Source organism: Aquarana catesbeiana, linkage group LG03, assembly GCF_042186555.1.
Source record: "Aquarana catesbeiana isolate 2022-GZ linkage group LG03, ASM4218655v1, whole genome shotgun sequence".
Lineage (NCBI taxonomy): Eukaryota > Metazoa > Chordata > Amphibia > Anura > Ranidae > Aquarana > Aquarana catesbeiana.
The window spans coordinates 313,274,815-313,295,421 of NC_133326.1; the positions used below are offsets into that span (position 1 = coordinate 313,274,815).

At 42.5% G+C, this 20,607-nt stretch overlaps 1 protein-coding gene across 1 annotated transcript in view; it reads left to right on the forward strand.

The window, feature by feature from the left end:
- Nucleotides 1-13,097: 13,097 nt before the first annotated feature.
- Nucleotides 13,098-20,607, forward strand: part of NT5DC3 (5'-nucleotidase domain containing 3) — an 85,955-nt gene continuing 78,445 nt past the window's right edge. Inside the window, exon 1 of the mRNA XM_073620304.1 lies at nucleotides 13,098-13,362. Within this exon, the coding sequence (XP_073476405.1) occupies nucleotides 13,170-13,362 (193 nt within the window). The 5' untranslated portion in view covers nucleotides 13,098-13,169. The remainder of the gene's footprint in view (nucleotides 13,363-20,607) is intronic.

The window sequence follows — 20,607 nt, forward strand, 5'->3', positions numbered from 1 at the left end:
AACTAACTAGCAGCTCCTACGGGGGTAGTGCGCTATATATATTTATATTTTACACAAAATGTAAACTCCTATATTCATGGTTACATTGCATTCCAATTATTTCTAGCCTACTCCTATTACTCTGAACTATCTTGAAGCTTGTAAACTTACTTTGTGAAGATCCCTACACTTTTACTTCCTTCTAGAAGAATTTCAGGCATGGTAAATGTCTACAGTTACATTGGTCCTGCTTGGACCGATGTAACTACATATATATATCAAGCTGGAAATCACTGATAGAGACACAACTACTCCAGTGATCTCCACTTGCCTCCAGTAGCCTGTGCTGAGCGGCCAGTTTGATGCATTGTAAATACATGAGGTTGGCCGCTCAGCACAATCACCATTCAAAGAATACTTTGCATTTTCTGAATGAATGCAAAACATTCTCTGAATGGGGTGGAAAGGCGGGGCTGTGACATCACACCTCTTAAACTTTCCCAATCGGAGAATGCTTTGTATTTTCATGCAGAAGTGCATTAGGCCTGGATCAGTGTCATGACTTGCCATGGTGCCATCTGCCAGCATCATAACAACCAGTGAAGCAGCTCAAGGGCCAGAAGGCACAGTCCTTCTTTGCTATGGTGATGGCTCACCTGCACCATGGCAACACATAACTCGGATACAGGGCAGGTGGCATACAAGGCAATCCCCTTTCAGCATTCAGAAGAAGTCAGAAGTCTGTCTCCTCCAGTCTTGCTTCACCTTCTGCCCTCTCCTGCGCTGTTGGAGCCAGAAGGAAGGGATCTGATGTGAAGAGGGGACTGTGTGATTAGATGGCTCTGTGATGGGGGGGCGCTGTGTGACTGGGGGTCATTTTGATGGTGGGCCTGTGTACTGGGGGGGGGCACTGTGATGGGGGATACTCTTATACAGGGTGCCTTAGATGTATAGGGGCGATTCTGATGTAATGAGGGGCTCTCTTCTATAGGGCAGCCTTTGATGTACAGAAGGGCTTTGATGTGATGGAGAAAACAGAAGAAATTGGTTACACACCGGACCATCAAAGTGCTTGATAAGGATTTCTAAATTGTCGTATGCCAGTTAAACATGCAGAATTACAGTTGAAGCGTTTCACACGAATACACCATGCTTATTCACAACTGATGTGATGGAGACCTCTGATGCGAAGGGGGACCTCTGATAGGAAGGGTGGCATCTGATGTGTATTTAATTTCATTAAGGCAGTTGTTTGCATCATTGCAGGCTCAGGTGTGACCTGAGATTGTGTATACTTTTAAAGGATGCTGCAATTAAAATATGATTGAGAAATGCTGGTCTATAATAAGTAATTCCTTTTATATGTTCATGTTTCACCTCCCAGAGGTTGCATGCCCTTGAAAATAACAAGGCAACAATTATAATCAGAAGTCGCTGAAAAGCATTTTCTATATCACTAGAGATCAGAGTCTAAATTAAATCTGACTAATACATTACTGAAGTCAGGTAATGTCATTGTGGATAAAATGATATGAAACGTGATTTTGAAATAATGCTATTCATACCGGGTCATGGTCATATGCTGTCTGATTAGTATTTGTTTTCTTCTGGCAATAAAGAAAAACAGGAAACCATTACCTGAGTTTCAGCCCCTCAGAACACCATGTCCTAAGAAAAGCTGGGGTGGAATGTTCCCATAGATTGATCTAGGTCTAATGCTGTGCTGGAATTAATGTCTGCAGGACATGTATCTCAAGAAACTCATAGGCTGACTATAAACTTTTATAAGATCTGGGTTAATCATTTCTGGAGAATGAATCACAGCCTATTGCTGATTTAAAATTTAATCTAAGTCTGATTTCATATAAACGACATATAAACTAATGTTGAAAGACTTTACAATTAACCTAGAAGCAAAACTGGAATGAAAGCAGTTGTACCTCACAAGTAAACTGCTGACAGACATCGCTACACACATCACTACATTGGCAATTTTCTAATGTATCAAGATAGCGTCTTGTTCCATCATCTGATTCCTCAGCTACAGTGAGACATTCAAGCAGCTGTTAAAGTGACCTGGAAGTCTCACTGTCATATATGAAGGGCCCCAGGTATTAGTATACACCCTTTGAACCAAATCTAATTCACATTTTTGCTGCAAATAGAGGGTATAAATACTACCTGTAGCATGGCGACCAATTCCCACTTTTATATCTCTGTCTTCATTCCTTCTTTTTGATGGGGACAAGTTATCTGCCCTGTTGTTAATTTTATACATGAGTTTGTATATGCCATTACATGAGCCTTAGTAACCAATTGTACCATTATATGTTTCTGGCAGCAAAGGATCATAAAATATACATAAACAGCCAGATAACAATGGACTATACAGTATGTTTGAATACTTTCTGGTCACACCAAGAATGTGTTGAAGTGAGAGAAATGTATCTTATTATAAGACAAACCTGTCGGGTGCCAACCATTATATTGTACTAGTGTCGCCTGTATTTTTTAAAAATCACTACACACTGCGATCATTCAGTTAGCACATTGGCTTCTACAGAATGTCCTCTGGAACAAATAGTCTATTATGGGGAATCTCCTTTGGTCTCCATCTCTAACTTCTTTGCAGTCTGTCTTAGTGATGTACTAGAGCTGACGAAGGTAAAGCAGGCCATACACTAGTTTTGTTCAAAATGTTTAATTTTCAGATGATTTGTCTGATAATTAGTGGGGGTCAAATCGATGTTCCTTTTCAACCACAGTGAAAAGAAAATTTGAAACAATTGGGGATGTGTCCAGTGGTCCAACATTTTTTGCAGTAAGTGTATCATATCTTACACGCTCTTTTTCACCCAGCACCCCCATTAAAGCCATGCAAAGCCCTCCTCAACCAAAAGCCCAAGGAGATCTCTAAATCTCAACTCACTCACATGAACCATGTCCTCACTGCTGCAAAATAAGTTATAAATGAAGGCTTGGCTAAAAAGACATCCCAGCAAAACATTTTCCTATTTCTGCAGTTTAATCCCAAGTCCACTGGACCATGCTTAACAAAAAACTGACAGCTCGGCAACATACCAAAATTCCATGGTGTCTGAGATCCTTGGATCTTTACCTAACTTCCATGATAGTTTGACCAATACCTCTTGGTGCTGTGATGGCTTACGTTCCTGTGCTCTTGCACACATGCACCTTTGGGACACCCCTGACTGACTCTCCCACAATTACCTCTCTTTTCTTATCCTCTCTTCTTATCTAGTTTCTCCATCTCCACTTTATTACACCAATGCTTCCTGTACAACTCAATCGGGTCCTCATTATTAATACTGTTAACTTTTATATGATTCTTATCTGTTGTCCATACTGTTTGGATTATGTACTATACTGCCTATTTTAGGTTATCTGGTCAACCACACTACAACTAAAAATCCCTAGCTGACATACTGTATGTACAACTATTTTTTTGTGAGGCATTGTATGTGCATTTTTTTTTTTTTTTTTTTTACTTATTCATGATACTGAACAAGGAGAAACAAATTCTAGAACGAATTTCTAACAGTGTATGTAGTCTTCATTTGGGAACGTCTATTCGTTCCTAAATCAAATATTCAAAGCAAACAAATTTTTGAAGTACTTTTGAACAACCTTCGTCAAGTCATTAAATGTATTGAGAATGTTCATACGGTTGTTCCTACAAACACTTGTTTGGAAATCTACCAGTGTATGGCCAGCTATGTGTAGAGAACACTTTTTTTTCTGTTCGTTTTGATAGAGTAGGGAAAGGCTAAAACCCCTGTTGGTTTATTTATTTAGTAAGTTATTTTTTACAGTCTGTCCTGATGGGAGATTTCCCTTCATGTCCTACCCCACACACACAACATGAAACCAGAGGAAATCCCTAACTAAATGAGAGCATTCTTCTGCACTTGTTACCAGAACAGACCCATTGAAAGATTTCCACTGACCATCTGTCTGGGTGATAATGGTCACTAGGACATTTAGAAAGGGTGAATCAACCTAGAGGGGACACATGGAGCAATAAAACATGGGGGTTATAATCCATTCCTACGCTATCCTAAGCGAAAAATGAAAAACGTTTGGCAATGCATAACACTTTAAAGCCCAATGCCAGAAAAAGTAAACGTCCTTTGCAGTAAGCCTGTACCTACACTGCAAGGGTTAAATGCTCATTTAATCTAAGGATGGTAACAACACGTTTTACTTACCTGATCCTCTGCTCCCCTATGCCCTGGCAGTGGATTATCCCTTGGGGCCCTCACTGTCCAGAGCAAGGCAATTGTCCCTGAATCGGTCTTGATACCAGACACATCCGACCACCAGATTTCAAGGGAAAAGAGGCTGCAGGGACCGCTCTAACAGCACAGAGGAGCCTAGATATAAACTAGCATTTGTAACTTTATTTTGCTCAGATTTCAGCTTGAAGTAATTGTTGACTATATGGCAGAATGGATACAATTAAACTCTCTTTTTGATTACTTCCTATTAATTTTTAATGTTTTGTTAGCCTCCTGAAAGAGTTACAAAAGTTTTCACTAGCGCAGCAACGTTAAACTATTTATTTAATTTTTTTTTAAAGTTCCCGAAAGCATCATATAGCACCATGCTATATTGATTCTGATTTGCTCCAAACTTCTCTAGAGGTCTGAAATTCCTCACTTTAAAATGAATGATATTTATATTTTTTGTAGAGATGTAATAGGATGCAGAAGGAATCATACCTCGTAGAAAAGTGTAAATGTAAAGATGACTAAAATGGAGAATTAAAGTAGAATTCCAGCCTAAACCTATCTAGTCTTAAAAACATTCCTTTACCCCCTCCTACCACCTATGCTGACTAACCTGTGTAAAAAAGATGTATATACTTGCCTATTTTCAGTCTGGCCACATGATCTGGCTCCCCTGTGTCAGCCAGCACCAGCTGCAGGGGAAAGGAGGGAGTGCCTATAGCAGTTGCGACATGAGTACCTATGGGTGACATCACTACTCCCAGAATTCCCAGCCATTGTCAAGCTCCCTCTCTTCTCTCCTGCAGCCGCCACTCATTGACACAGGGGATCACGTGACCAGACCAGAGATGGCTAAAAATAGTTAAGTATAGGGGGGACATTTTCAAGTCTAGTGAGATTTAGGCTTGAATTCTACTTATAGGGGCTGACGAGAATATTTCACAAACCATTCTCATATTTCCAGTTTTAAAATTCATAGGGAAAAGGTCGCATTCTGTAGCAAACATCAATTATCAGGTGCCCAGACAGGGTCTGTCTGACCTCAATGTCAGATACTCTCAGTGATATTCTATTTTTAGCCTCTCTTAGCAAGCTGTTGTCAAAATACGAGTGTAATAAATTAGTCCATAAATCTGCATGGCAATGCTCCTGGACTCTACCCAACACTGCAGACCCTCAATGAAGAGACATCAGACCTGTAAAGAGATCTGATTGTTAATACTTTGTCAAAAAAAATTACCTAGAAATTCAATTACTCCAGTAAAATATTTTATCGTCATCGGTGTTAATTTTGGCATCAAATTTTGATTTAGTTTTAGCCATAGTCTTTTAAATTAAAATGCCATTTTAGTTTTAGTCCCATTTTTAGTCATCTGCAATTGTTTTAGTCCTATTTAGTCGGCTAAAATCTCCAGTACATTTTAGTCAACTAAAATCTCATGGGTTTAGTTAACTCGTAATGCATTTCTCTAGAATTTCCAAATTCATTATATATAATCCTGGAGTAAAAAAATCTAGTATTTATGGTTATAAGGTTTGAACAAACTCGCAGGTACAGATTTAGCAGCTCTGGATGGTCTGAGGAGGCCTGTAATGCACACAATGCTCTAGACTGTGATCTGAGGAGGCCTGTAATGCACAGTGGTCTGAGAGAGCTTGTAATTCACAGTGGTCTGAGGAGGCCTGTAATGCTGCACAGTACTCTTGACAGTGGTCTGAGGGGGCCTGTAATGCACAGTGCTCTGGACAGTGGTCTGGGGAGGCCTGTAACGCACACAGTGCTCAGAATATGGACAGTCTCTGAGGAGGAGGCCTGTAATGCATTGCACACAATGCTCTGGATGGTCTGAGGAGGCGTGTAATGCACACAGTACTCTAGGCAGTGGTCTGAGGAGGACGGTAATGCACACAATGCTCTGGACAGTGGTCTGGGGGAAGGTCTGTAAAGTAAACACTTACACGAAGGTCGTGAGTCAGGACTCTTAGGAGGCCTGTAACGCACAGTGCTGCTCTGGACGGTCATCTGAGGAAGCCTGTAATGCTGTACAGTGCTAACTGCTAAGCACACTACGGACTCGCTTGCTGGGAGCGGAAGCACTCACAGGCTCTACACAGGCGGAGCTCCAGGGAAACCGGAAGTTCACATGGGTAAACATCCCTCCCTCACATTTTTGTTTCATTTTCGTTGATGAAAATGGGATTGATTTTTATCATAGTTTTCCTCAGTGGATTAAAATGTGGTGCACTTTTTGTTTTGTTTATACCTGTACGTTGATTCATGTAATTGGATACAGGTTGTACACACGATGCGTGAGCCTATGCATATGCTCGGCGGCTGCGATGTCCGCCGGCCTCCCACGATCACTCCTCACAGTGGCAGAATCCCCGTTCTGACAGGGGAGGAGAGAGAGAGAGATCAGCTGTTCCTAGTGATCAGGAACAGCAATCTCTCTTTACTTCCATCCCCCTGACCATTAGAAAGCACCTCCCTAGGGAACACTTAAAGCGGGGGTCCACCTATCTATCGTTTTTGTTTTTTTTTTTAGTTCATTCACAAACTTTTCTTCTCAGCATTACATACTCACATATTGTGTGTAATATGTCCGCCTGTGTCAGATTTCGTTGGAAAGAATAACTTATATTATTCACTGCAGGCGGTTTCCATCTTCATTGTGGGCATTTGAAGCCCACAAGCATTTATTTCCTGGATGTGGTGAATGCTGTGCTCCCAGCATTCACCGCTCGTTCCCGCACATGCTCAGTGGCATCCTGGGAAGCCTGAGACTAGCTCCCAGGAGTCTGGGAGAGGCTAGAAACACGACTACTACCACGGGAGGAGAACCAGGAAGTGCAAAGAAGAATAGAAAAATAAAAGGTAATTACGGCGATTTAAATTTTTTTAAACGGCATGTCAGCATCTAGGCAAGGAAGAGAATATATACAGATATTGTTTAAAATTTGGGTGGAACCCCGCTTTAACCCTTTGATCACCCTTAGTGTTAACCCCTTCCCTGCCAGTGCCATTTATACAGTGATCAGTGCATTTTTATAGCACTGATCACTGTATTGGTGTCACTTAGTGTCAGATTTGTCTGCCTCCATGTCGCAGTCCCACTAAAATTTATTTTTTTTTGTTAGATATGTATTATAGCAAAAAGTAAAAAATATTGTTTTTTTACAAAAAAATTGCTTTATTTGTTAATAGCACAAAAAGTAAAAACTGCAGAGGCAACCAAATACCACCAAAAGAAAAAGCTCTATTCGTGGGAAAAAAATGACATCAATTTTTTTTGGGAACAGCGTTGCATGTCCGCGCAATTGTTGGTTAAATTAATGCAGTGCCGTATTGCAAAAAGTGGCCTGGTCATTAAGGGGGTAAATACTTCCGGGGCTGAAGTGGTTAAGGCATTGTTCACTGCCCTACATACTACTTGTACTGGCCAGAAATTGGAGCAGATAGCCAGGCCTGATACTAGAAAATCAGCCTGCAGTACCAGATTTTCTGCTTTCATGATGAACTTCGGCATCAGCTTTGTGGGGGTAACCACTTGCTCCCCACATATGAAAGTGAATGCGGAGTTTCTCACTGAAGCTAACTTTTAAGGTAGGCTAAGTTTATATTTTTACAGTGACATTAGTATTAGCAGATTTTTCTACTTTTTTTTTTTTTTTTTTTTTTTTATGCGGTCCATAATTCTTATTGGGGGCTTGCTAGGTAATTTCTTATCTGCAGATCCCGGTGATCTTTCATCTCTTCAATGTTGTCCAGGTAGATCTCCATCTCTCAAAGGTTGTCTACCCCTGCTATACACTCTCTGGATCTAAAATAACATAACACTCTTAGACCCCTTTCACACTGAGGTGGTTTTCAGGCGTTTTAGCGCTAGAAATAGCCTCTAAATAACACCTGAAAACCGCCTCCTATTCATTCCAGTGTGTCTTTTTTAACACTGGGGTGGAGTGCTTGCGGGACGTTAGGAAAAGTTCTGCAAGCAGCATCTTTTGGGGAGATTTTGGAGAGCTGTATACAGCGCTCCCAAAACGCCCTGCCCATTGAAATGAATGGGCAGCGCTTTGAAAGCGATTCGGAAGTGCTGCAACACGGGCGCTTTTAACCCCTTCTTTGGGGTGCTAAAATGAGCATCGCTTTAGCACTAAGGCGGCTGCGTCTCAGAGTGAAAGCAGTCTTAGTGTGATTTTTATTTTTGCTTTTTTTTTTAATGACATTTATTTTATGTTCTTTTATGGGCCTACAGGCAAGAAAGCTACATTTTGAAAATTACTACATTCCAATTAACCACCATTTAAAAATGTTCTGTCCGTATAAGCTCCCAAAATATTGTAACGTTTTCTGTTTGGCCTTTCCAACAGCTGCACAGCGTACTGTCATTTGTTCTGTAATATGTTTGCAACTTTGTATCAGACTGGCATGTTTCACAGCATTGGGACATGTTGGATGCTACTATATTACAGCACAGAGGGATCTCAAATAACTAGTCTAAATCACTTAGCAGTGGGAAATACCAGCTACTTAATATAGCTCCTTGCTTAGCACACAGACATACTGTAGAGCTCCCATTCATGCTCTGTGACAGTTTAGTTATAGTGTGTTGTTTATCTTATGATACACGTGGTGAATCTTAAGTACTAAAGTGCTATTCAATGGCATAGAAGCCATATAAATTTTTTTTTATGAAAATAAAATGTAATCTGAAGAAAGAGGTAATTTCCAACAAAATATGAGTATAGAAGAAGGAATTCTTCACTCGCTGAACCCATTTTAAACCTGAACTCGGGCCACAAAAAAACAATTTAAATATTTTCCTCTATATCCACAAATGATATACTGTAAATCCAACTTGTGTGACCCAAATGACATTGCCAATCCAGTTATTACCTTTGTAAAATAATCAGACATCATAACTGTGCTGTACATAGCCTGCACAGAGAGCAGAGCTGTGGGAGGGGCCCGGCAGAATCCTCTACTATACTACAGGCTGTCTGCAGAAAAATATAGGAGGGGGCGGAGACAAGACCAGTTACCCTGCACATAGAGAGAGATCAGCAGTGATTGGTCTTTATCACAGGAAGCTCCTTCACAGAGCTCAAGTTTCACCCTGGATAACTGCACAGATCTTGAATACACAAAGCGCAGCAAGATTGTGATAAAAATACACATGGCGCTTGTATTTAGACAACTTTTGCTTATCCCCGAGTTTGACTGGACATTTCATTATGTCCTTGGAAAGCCGACAGTTTGTTTTCTGAGTCATGATTGTAAGGGATCATTCATAGGGGAATTGTAAAAAAATGAGCATATTTCTCACTTGGGAATTACGGTATCTGATAATTTGACTGACAGTTACTCGGTCATGTGATACTATACCCAAACGATATTTTTTTTAAACTTTTGAAATTGAGCTTTTTATGCAATATTTAAAGTATGACTAAAGGCAAAACATATTTTTTTTTTAGTTTTTGATATAGTGCTGTCTGTGCCCTTGTTAAGGAGATTCACCCTTCCTATTTGTCCTGTTTATCATTATCATTGCAAGTGAAAGTTAAGAAAATCCCAAATTTTGGGTTGTCTTCAGAAAAGTAATAGAGGAGAAATCTTCCAATGGGAACACCAGTATACTAGTTCTGCTGATTGGGGGGGCAAGAGATTTCCTTAATTTGCAGGAATTTCCTCTCACTTCCTGTTTGGCTATGGGACAGGAAGTGAAGAGAAATCTTCGCAATGGGACACAGATGGCAAAAAAAAAAAAAAAAATCTGACTGGGTTATACCCTCCCTTGCTCTATCAAAAACAAAAAGTTTTGCCTATAGTTTTACTTAAAGGAGAAGTCCCACCTGAGCTTTTTAGGCTGGGCTTCTCCTATGGGTCATGGGAGTGCAAGAGTGCAATTAGTTTTGCACTACTGTGACCCGTTTTCAGCGGAGAGTGGTCTGAAGTCCGCTCTCTGCTGACGTCACTGCCATCAGGCGAGGCAGCATGTCCTCCCGACTTCCAAGTCTGGATCCGCCAGCTGCGTTGATTGATGGCAGTCTCAGTCTCCCCGCTGAGATGGCCGTTCCCCACCCCCCCACAGCTCAGCACTCCAATGAGCTTCTAGAAGCAGAGAGGAGAGACACTGACTGACAGGCAGCAGCTCTCCTCTCGGGGATCTGTGAGAACAGAGCCATCAGCGATGTTCGGTGGCTCGGTTCTCAGTGCAGAGACGACGGGGGACAGCAGCAGCATGGGTCTGATGCTCCATCCACTGAGGTAAGTATGAATATAAAAAAAAACAAAAAAAAACATGCTTCTCTTTTAATACCCACTATTTTTTGTTATTTTTTTACTGTGTAACAAAAACGCTGAAAATGAAAAGATAAAAACCAAACCGTTTCCCTTACTTTCTAGTGTAAGACTAATTTTACACTGGTTCGCATTAAAACTACCTGTCTATCCACCCGACTGTCATCCGATCCAATCTGCCAGGCAGATGAGATGGGGAATGGATCCCCCACCTGTCTGTTTTTAACAGACCAGATCGGATGTTGGCAGGTGTCAACGGACACTTGCAGTGGCGGCCGTTTTTTGTTTTTTTGTTTTTTTTTTTTTTTTTGTTTTTTTTGGGGAGGGAGGCCACAAACACCCCTAATCTCCCCCCCCCCCAGGTGTCTGCACTTACCCAGTCTACGTGGCAGGTGACTGGCAGCGGGCATCAGGTAGCGGCTCCTGTGTCCTCTCCTCATTTCCGCCATGCCTCTCCTCCCCTCTTCCGAGGCGTCCAATAGGATCACCTCTCCTTTCAGCCCATCAAAACCCGCTTCCTGATTGGCCAGGAGAAGGATCAGTGTTACAATAGTGAATATTCATTCGCTTTTAAACACACCTGGGTTGGCTTGGTTCGCATTCTCTGTGCCCCAAGCCCACCCTTTTTTAAACCCTATTAGAGCCTCTGGTTCTAAACAGGTGCTAAAAAAAAACATAACCCCCCCCCCAATTGGAATCCATGCATCTGGCGGCATCCTGAAAGGGACCAGACGCATGGATTGGGGGGGCGGCGCCCGTGTGCCCTTAATAGATGGGCCGCCCCTGGACACATGTTCTTTGACATCCACCTTTCCATAGAGAGCAATGGATGGTCTGATTAGGTCTACCTGCAAAACTGACAGGTGGACCCGATTGGTCCATCAGTGTGAAAGGGGCCTTTAGGCTCCATTCACACTAGCGCGTTTTTTGATGCATTTTGCATTTTGCAGAAATGCACGGGAATTTTTTAACATGGGTTCCTACGGAACATGTTCACATCAATGCCTTTTTGTTTCTCTGCATTTTTGGAAAGGGTCGGGGACTTTTTTTCATGCAAAATGCAGCGTTTTGCATGTAATAGAATTCAATGGACAAGCATCAAAAACGCACCGTTTTTGATGCGTTTTTGCCGTTTTTTTTTTTTAAGACTGTAAAAAAAAACTATTTTCATGCTTGCCACGTTTTTGAGCAGCGTTTTTGCGGCGTTTTTGCCGCGATTTGCGTTTTGCGTTTTTTTTGTTTTTTTTATAGTTTTTTTTTTTTTTTTTACAGTCTTAAAAAAAAAAAAAAAAAAAAACGGCAAAAACGGTGCACTTGCGTTTTTGATGCTTGTCCATTAAAGAGAGGGACTGCCAAGATCCCCAGGTGTTTCTAATGTTCATCACATTGGAAAAATTATCCTCAAACCTCCTGTTGAATCTACAGGGCAGGAAGTTAAGAGAAATCTCCCCAATGAGACATACACTATATTACCAAAAGTATTGGGACGGCTGCCTTAACATGAACTTTAATGACATCCCAGTCCTAGTCCATAGTATTCTGACAGCTATAACATCTTCAACTCTTCTGGGAAGGCTGTCCACAAGGTTTAGGAGTGGGTCTATGGGAATGTTTGACCATTCTTCCAGAACGCATTTGTGAGGTCAGGCACTGATGTTGGACGAGAAGGCCTGGTGCGCCGTCTCTGCTCTATCGAGTTGAGGTCAGGACTCTGTGCAGGCCAGTTAAGTTCCTCCACCCCAAAATCACTCATCCATGTCTTTATGGACCTTGCTCTGTGGAGGGGGGATTATGGTGTGAGGTTGTTTTTCAGGGGTTGGGCTTGGCCCCTTAGTTCCAGCGAAGGAAACTCTTAAGGTATCAGCATAATAAGACATAAGGGTAGCACAGTGGTGTAGTGGGTAGCACTTTCGCCTAGCAGTAAGAAGGGTTGCTGGTTCGAATCCCAACCACGACACTACCTGCCTGGAATTTGCATGTTCTCCCTGTGCCTGCGTGAGTTTCCTCTGGGTACTCCGGTTTCCTCCCAAAGACATGCTGGTAGGTTAATTGGATCCTGTCTAAATTGTCCCTAGTATGTATGAATGTGAGTTAGGGACCTTAGATTGTAAGCTCCTTGAGGGTAGGGACTGATGTGAATGTATAATGTATATGTAAAGCGCTGTGTAAATTGACGGGGCTATAGAAGTACCTGAAATGAAATAAAATATTGGACAATTTCATGCTCCCAACTCTGTAGGAACAGTTTGGGGATGGGCCCTTCCTGTTCTAACATACCAGTGCACAAAGCAATGTCCATAAAGACATGGATGAGTAAGTTTGGGGTGGCACAAAAAAAATGCTGACAGGGGTTATAACCGTCCCTTACTCTATCCAACATGGAAAAAAAGTTCTGCCTTTAGTTCTTTAAACATATGATGTGCTAAAAGGCACTCCCCCCATTGCCTGCTCTGAGTAGATTAGTAGGGAGTATAGCAGAGCCGTGTACAGTATAGAAGGCATAGCCCCAGGCGGGCTGCCAGCCTCTGACCCTTGTAGGGTTTCCCTGTGCTAGCCCCTCCCTCTACAAGTGACGTCACTAGGAAGTGCCTGGCTCCTTATAGAGGCGCCGCTCTCCGCACACACACGTACTGTTCGCTATGGCTCCAGCTCTGTCACTATTAGGAGGCTGCTGCCGGGTGACCCTGACTGCGGGTAGGAGACTGGCACGGAGACCCCCGGGACCTTTCTGGCTGCATCGCCTCTCGGCTAGTTATTCCAGCGGGCCGGAGAACGGCGACATGAGGAGATACCTGAGCGAGAACTACAATGAGGCGAGGAGAAGCATCGATGGTGAGAGCTGAGAGCATGTCACTTCTCCCCGGGTGACCCTTCCCCTAGTGTGTGTGTGAGGAGGGCACAGGTGAATGAGTCCTCAGTGTGACATCACCCATAGCAACCCATCAGTGTGACATCACCCATAGCAACCCATCAGTGTGACATCACCCATAGCAACCCTTCTATGTGTGAGCTCTGTACGGTGACGTGGCCCATAGCAACCCATCAGTGTGTAAGCTCTGTACAGTGAAATCACCCATAGCAACCCATTAGTGTGTAAGCTCTGTACGGGGAAATAACCCATAGCAACCCATCAGTTTGTGAGCCCTGTACAGTGACATCACCCATAGCAACCCATCAGTTTGTGAGCTCTGTATGGTGACATGGCCCATAGCAACCCATCAGTTTGTGAGCCCTGTACAGTGACATCACCCATAGCAACCCATCAGTTTGTGAGCTCTGTATGGTGACATGGCCCATAGCAACCCATCAGTGAGACATCACCCATAGCAACACTTCTGTGTGTGAGCTTTGTATAGAGTAATGTATTGAGAAGCTGTGTGTGTCTCCCATAGCAACCCTTCCCAGACCAGTTTGTTTAGGTGAGATATGATTGGTTGCTAGAGGCAGCACACACATCGGTGAGATCCCCCTTACATGAAGACTGATCCTGCAGAAATGAAGGTACTTTCCATTGTGCCATGAATTAAAACGACTCCTCATGTAGACTAGTCATGCTCAGTCAGGCTCCTGTGTGCAGCAGATCTCCATGGCAGGATGCAGTGTATAGGTATCCAGCTCAGCAGGAGTGCCCTTGTGCTTTCATTTAGATTGAATGCACTCAAGCTTACAATTGGGGTCTAATTGGAAGACGTGGCTGTCATGTAAATTGCATACATTACTTCTGGAGCAATCCTATATCAAATAGTGCCATGCAACATCATCTCATATTATGAATATATCCAACAAATTAATGCTGTGTGTAATTGGGTAATAAAGACTCAAACGTGAAGAATGGGGGGGGGGGGGGGGACTCGATGAAAAGCAATTTACTAGATTTGTACGCTTGCAAAGACTTTTTCCATATTCTGATTGCAATGCAGCAATGATGAACCCTCTTATTAATTCAATGAAGGACTCTCACTTTCCTAACCTCAAATTTTGTGTGTGCTTATTATACAGCAGTATTTGGAATGATTGTTTAGTCACTTATATGTGGTGCATAGAATATAGTAAATTGCTTTTATTTCAGGATTTTAATTTTTTTTTTTTTTTTTATTCTTCACGTTTATTACTTGATTACACACAGCATTAATTCGTTGGATTTATTCATGGTATGTAATAATGTTTCAGCGGCACTATTTGATATGATTATGGTATGCTGTGGGAACACAGCACAGTGTAAGCAGTAACATTGGTACGTTATTAGAATGTGATTTACCGATCGTTTATTATTGGTATTGCATTTTTTGTGTTGCGCAGAGATTATAATTCACTAGTATTTGTTTACTTCTGGAGCAATATTACTCTGTTTACTTTATATACTACCTCGGGGCATTAAAAAAAACCCTTCATGCTGTCCATCCACCCTTGCAGCTGATTAAGAATTTAGTGCTACTTTTCCTAGATGATGATCCAATAGGGAGGAATACAAATCCACGGTCCTGTAGTCTTCCTAACTGCCAGTTTCAGTTGTGATGACTGGTCTTGTCACTGTCCCTTTCTCTGTCATCAGGCTAAGTTCTGGACCTGCATCGTCCCATGGTGCCAGGTGGGAAGTATTCCTCTCTATTAGATGTCTGATTCCTCCTGTGTTGAATTAAGTGTACTGTCTGCCCTCATGTTGTAAATCGCTGCGTAAACTGTCGGCGCTATATAAATCCTGTATTATAATAATAATAATTAGATGATCACCTAGTAAAATTAGTGTTTTTTTTTTTTTTTTTTTTTGTTATATTGCTGACAGTTATGCAGCACTCTATGTATGTTGAATATTTACATCAGTCCCTGCCCTCCTCCAGATCCTGCGCTCCTCTGTGCAGCTGCAGAGAGGTGCGTTTCTGTCCCCCTCTTCCCCATCTCAGCAGTCGGCAGCAGAAATAAGGAGAGCTGACTCAAGCCCTCCTCTGGTCCTCCTGTAGACCCCACACTTTCTGCCTCGCAGCTTCTTACCATAGATATCATGTCTTCCCTGGATCAATGACCTTTTTTATTTCTCAGTTTATTTTATAGTTTAGCAACCCCTTTCATAAATACATTATTGTCTTTTTAAATGTCCAGAATCTAGCATCGTCTTTCTTGTATAAGCAGTACCTTTGCAGTGGGTCCTCCTTCCCATTGCAAGAGGTAACTGCTTGTTTTGCTTAGATGATGATGAATAAAGTAATAATGTTAGAATTTAGCTCAGTAGTGGTGACAACCATTTTTTGCTTAAAGTGATTGTAAACCCTTGATGTGTTGTTGTGTTTTCATTGATTTATTTTTAAAATAACAAACATGTTGTACTTAGCTGCTCTGCTCTGGTTTTACACAGTGCAGCCACGATCCTCCTCTTCTGGGGTACCTTGCTGACACTAAAACCCCCTCCCAACTAGTGCCCACCATAGCAAGCCGTTTGCTATGGGAGCGCTTGTGCAGGCTCGCTCCTGAGCTGTGTGTCCATTGACACAGAGCGTGGCTCGGGTCAGTCCTGCCCTGCTCCCTCCTCACTGGCTGTGATTGAAAGTAGCGGGAGCTCTTACTGACCTCCTGTGAAGAGAGCAGAGCTACTGCACTTGGGTACTTCGCTGGATCGAGATGGGACTCATACGTAAGTATATTGAAGGGGGGGGGGGGGGCAGGTAGTGGAACATTTTTTTTTAACTTCATGCAGAAAATGCATAAAAGTGAAACTTTACCCATTATCACTCCATAAAAAATGTTAGCAAGGAGCTTACATTCCACATTAATAATAATGTTCCAAACTTTGTGTGCTGTAAATTGCCTCCAGCAATTGCTCTTGTCTCTTCTTGCTGGAGGCTGCTATTTTGCTGAAGCCCAGAGCCCTATGCAGCAGTAAATCTTTGAGCTGTCAACAGATTGGCCTCTATGTTTCTGGCACAGTGCCAAAATAGAGTGCAACTGAGCATATGCAGAGAAAGGTGAGACAATGGGGTTTATTTACTAAAGGCAAATCCACTTTGCACTACAAGTACACTTGGAAGTGCAGTCACTGTAGATCCGAAGGGAACATGCAAGGAAAAAAAAAAAAAAAAACAGCCTTTTTGCTTGTACATGATTGGATTGTCAAATCAGCAGAGCTTCCCCTCATATTTACAGCGACTGCACTTTCAAGTGCACTTGCAGTGCAGAGTGGATTTGCCTTTAGTAAATCAACCCCAATGTGTATTACTGGATTTTAAACAGTATAGGCATTTTACATAGCTATACCTGCAAAAGGGGCCAGCATGAAGTGATCTAGATGGACTTTAAGGTAAAAAAAAAAAAAAAAAAAAAAAAAAAATGTGTTGGCTTTAGAACCACTTTAACCACTTCAGTGGGCATTTTCTTGCACTTTGTTTCCATGTGAAAATCCTGGTTTTTTTTTTTTTTTTTTTTTTTTTTTTGTGCTAGAAACTTTGTTAGAACCCCCAAACATTATACAGTGTATATATTTTAAAGCAGAGGCCCTAGAGAATAAATTGCTGGGTTTTGCAGTTTTTTTTTTTTTTTTTTTTTTATGTCACACGGTATTTGTGCAGCTGTTTATTAAATGCAGTTTTTGGGGAAAAAATTAATTTTTTTTTTAATTTTAATGCACAAAAACACAATGCATAATCCAAGTCTTTTTTTGTAAAATATAAAAGATGTCACACCGAGTAAATGGATACCAAACATGTCACTCTTTTAGAATTGCGCACGCCTGCATAATGGCGACAAACTATGTATATTGTACTATCCAAGCTGCAGAAGGGGGTCGTCCCCTCCCGCTGCTTGTAATAGTAATAATGAGCGGCTGGTTACCCACTCTGGTTGTTATTACAAGAGAGCCAACCGTTGGTTCTAAAAAGAAAAACAACGGTACCTTACATACCTAGTTCGTGATTTGGTGGCAAGTGGTTAAAGTTGGCACCTATCATTCAAAGTTTTCTGTAGTTGCCTGATTTAAACAGACATGCTTCTGAATTCCATGTTAATTTGTCCACCCCTGTGCTAGATGCCCACAGTCTGATGGCCAGCATCATTCAGCCCATTTCCTCTGAGTCTGGGTCATACTGGTACAGCTTGCGACTGGACAGGAAAGGAGTAGCAGCAAATGACACTGCGCTCTCTTCCCATCAGCATGCTATTTTCCCTTAACGTCTTTCAGGACAGCACTTGAGAGAGTGACTTCTCCCCTTGCCAATAGGAAACACCTCTTCAACCAAATTTAAAAGGAGGCTCCTTCCCCCACACTGCCATTTTTTTGTGTTTCCTCCGGAGGGAACACTTCGTGGGAAGTCAGGGCTCTTAGGTGCTGTCCTGAAAGCCCAGGTTTCCTGCTCCACCAATGTTTTTTGCATACCTCATGAGAGCTGTTCCTCCCTTTCCACAGCTATTGTCAGGTGCTGCTGGCTGGGCTCCTTCTCCCTCTCCATTTGGGCTCAGGGAGAGTCAAGGCTGCTGTGGGCATCACTCCTAGGTGGCGGTGAAGAACAGGCGGTCACCTTTTTTTTTTTTTTTTTTTTTTTTTTTTTTTTTTTTTTTTCCCGTTTCTCCTCGGTCCTCCGCCTGTTTCCTGTGACGCAGGCGCCATCTTGGGGATGGCATGCTGTGCTCCATCCGCCGGAAGTAAGGAATCCGGAGGGGGTGGCGCCCACTGAGCAGGCGTACGGCGTCATTTCCGCCGGAAATCGCAAGGGGAGAAGGGAGGAACGTGGCTGGTGCTTATTTGCTGGTTCCGGAGTGGCGCTATTGGAGTCTGGAACCGGCGTCCAGTCACACACAGCAACGCAGCGCTCCTTGATGGCGGCAGCGAGTGGGACAGGCACCAGGTAAGGGGCAGTTGCGCTCTCTCCCTCTCTCTCCTCACACATAAGGTGGCTTTGGTTCTCACTGTGCACCTGTGGTGAGCCTCCTTATAAAAAGGACAGGTTGTCTCACTGGGATGGTTTCTTTTTTCCTTGTTTTGTCTCACGGCAGGCCAAGAGCTCTGATCCAGTGGCAAAAAGAAATTGCCTTCATGTAAGGCAAAACTACCTGATGGATTGAAGAAGACTTTGTCAAACCTGTATTGATTCACTAGTTAAAGAAAAGCTTCTTCCGCTTACAGCGATTTGATTGCGTCTGTTAAGAAAGCACTTGATGCAACTATTCAATCATTTTGCTCTTCTCTAGCAAACCCATCCCTGAGTCAGCCAACTACCTCTTAGGGCTCACTAATAGTCCCAATGGTGGAGACTGAGGCATCTCTTACCCAAGAGGGACATTCCCCCTTCCAGTCTAGAGAAGAATCTGATGAGGAGGAGAAAGGAGAAAGGAGAAAATGTACCTTCAAAATATAAGTTGTCTTTAGAACAGGTAGATGGCCTGTTAAAAGCAATCTATACCACACTGGGTCTGGAAGAGGAAAGAAAGGAGGTTATCTCTGCATGACAAAATGTATGCAGGGCTCAGCGATCAAAAAAAAAATCACAACTTCCTAGTACACCCAGTTATTTTTGAGGCTATTAAGCAAGAGTGGACAGAGCCAGAGTGAAAACCTTTCTTTCCTAAAGCCTTAAAAAGAGGTTTTCCTTTTGATGAGGACCCAGTGGAGGTTTGGAATAGAAGTCCCAAACTAGATGCTGCTTTCTCCCACGTCTCGAGATCAACGGATTTGGCATTCTAGGATATGGGGTTGTTAAGAGATCCCATGGATAAGAGGATGGATCAGCTGCTTAAAAAGGCTTGGCAATCCATCATGGGTAATTTCAAACCTGCCATGGTGACTACTGTCGTCTCAAGGAACACAGAGTTTTGGTTGAATCAACTTAAGGCCCATATTTCAGCTAACTCACCAAAACAAGAAATTTTGGATTCCTTCTCGACCCTGTCAGCCGCTGTAGCCTTTATTTCTGATGCCTCAGCGGAATCGATCAAAATCACAGCAAGATCTGCAGCCTTAACTAACTCGGCCAGAAGGGCTCTTTGGTTGAAACTTTGGCTGCGGCATCCAAAAATAAGCTGTGTGGGATACCGTTACTGGGGGACTTGCTTTTTGGACCTGACTTAGATGCAGTCCTAGATAGGACAGCTGATAAAAAGAAGTTATTCCCTATCAAAAGAAAAAACAGCCAGTTAAGGGGGTTTTCGTTCCCAAAGGGCTCGAGCAAAGTACCAAACCCCAGGAGAAAAGAAAAAATTGGTCGTCACAGAAGGGAAAAGGAAAGGGAAATGTCCTTTTCCGTCCTCCGGCAAAACGCAATGACTTGTACCTACCAGTGGGGGGAAGGCTTCAAAGTTTCCTCCCCCTTTGGGCCAGCATGACAAAAAGTCAATATATTTTGAACATGCTGTCCCAGGGTTACAGAATAGTTTTCGGATTGTCCTCCAGAAAGATACTTTGTGACAAACCTACCAAGGGATTTAACAAAGGCCCTGGCTATGAAGAACCTTTTAGGGATTGTGATACCAGTATCTCCAGAGGAACAGGGTCAGGGATTCTATTCACACATATTTCTGATAAGAAAACCATCCGGAAACTTCAGTTTAATTCTCAACCTGAAACCATTAAACAAGTCCGTCCTATACAAAAAGTTTTGTATGGACTCAATCTTCACGGTCAAGAATATGCTGACCAAAGAATGCTTTATGGCATCAATCGACCTGAGAGATGTTGACCTTCAAATTCCTGTAGCACCTCAGTCCCAGAAATTCCTGAGGTTTGCGGTGAATATGGGCCCTTCCCTTCGCTCTGTCAGCGTTGCGTGTTTTTACGAAAATTAATGGCAGAAGCCCTCACCCCTCTTCGACTTTAGGGGATTGCGATAATCCCATATCTGGACGACCTCCTCTTCTTTGCCCCATCCAGGGAAAAGTTGCGGGGGGATCTGGACAGAGCCCGCAGTCATTTGGAGTCGCTGGGGTGGATAGTGAATGTTCGAAAATCGAATTTCATTCCAGCTCAGCAAGTACTTTTTCTGTGATACTTAATAAATTCAAGAGAACAGAAGAATTTTTCTCCCAGAAGAGGAAAAGATCAAGGTCCAGAGGGTAGTAACGACACTTCAAACGAATCAGCAGATTTCAGTTTGAAGGGTT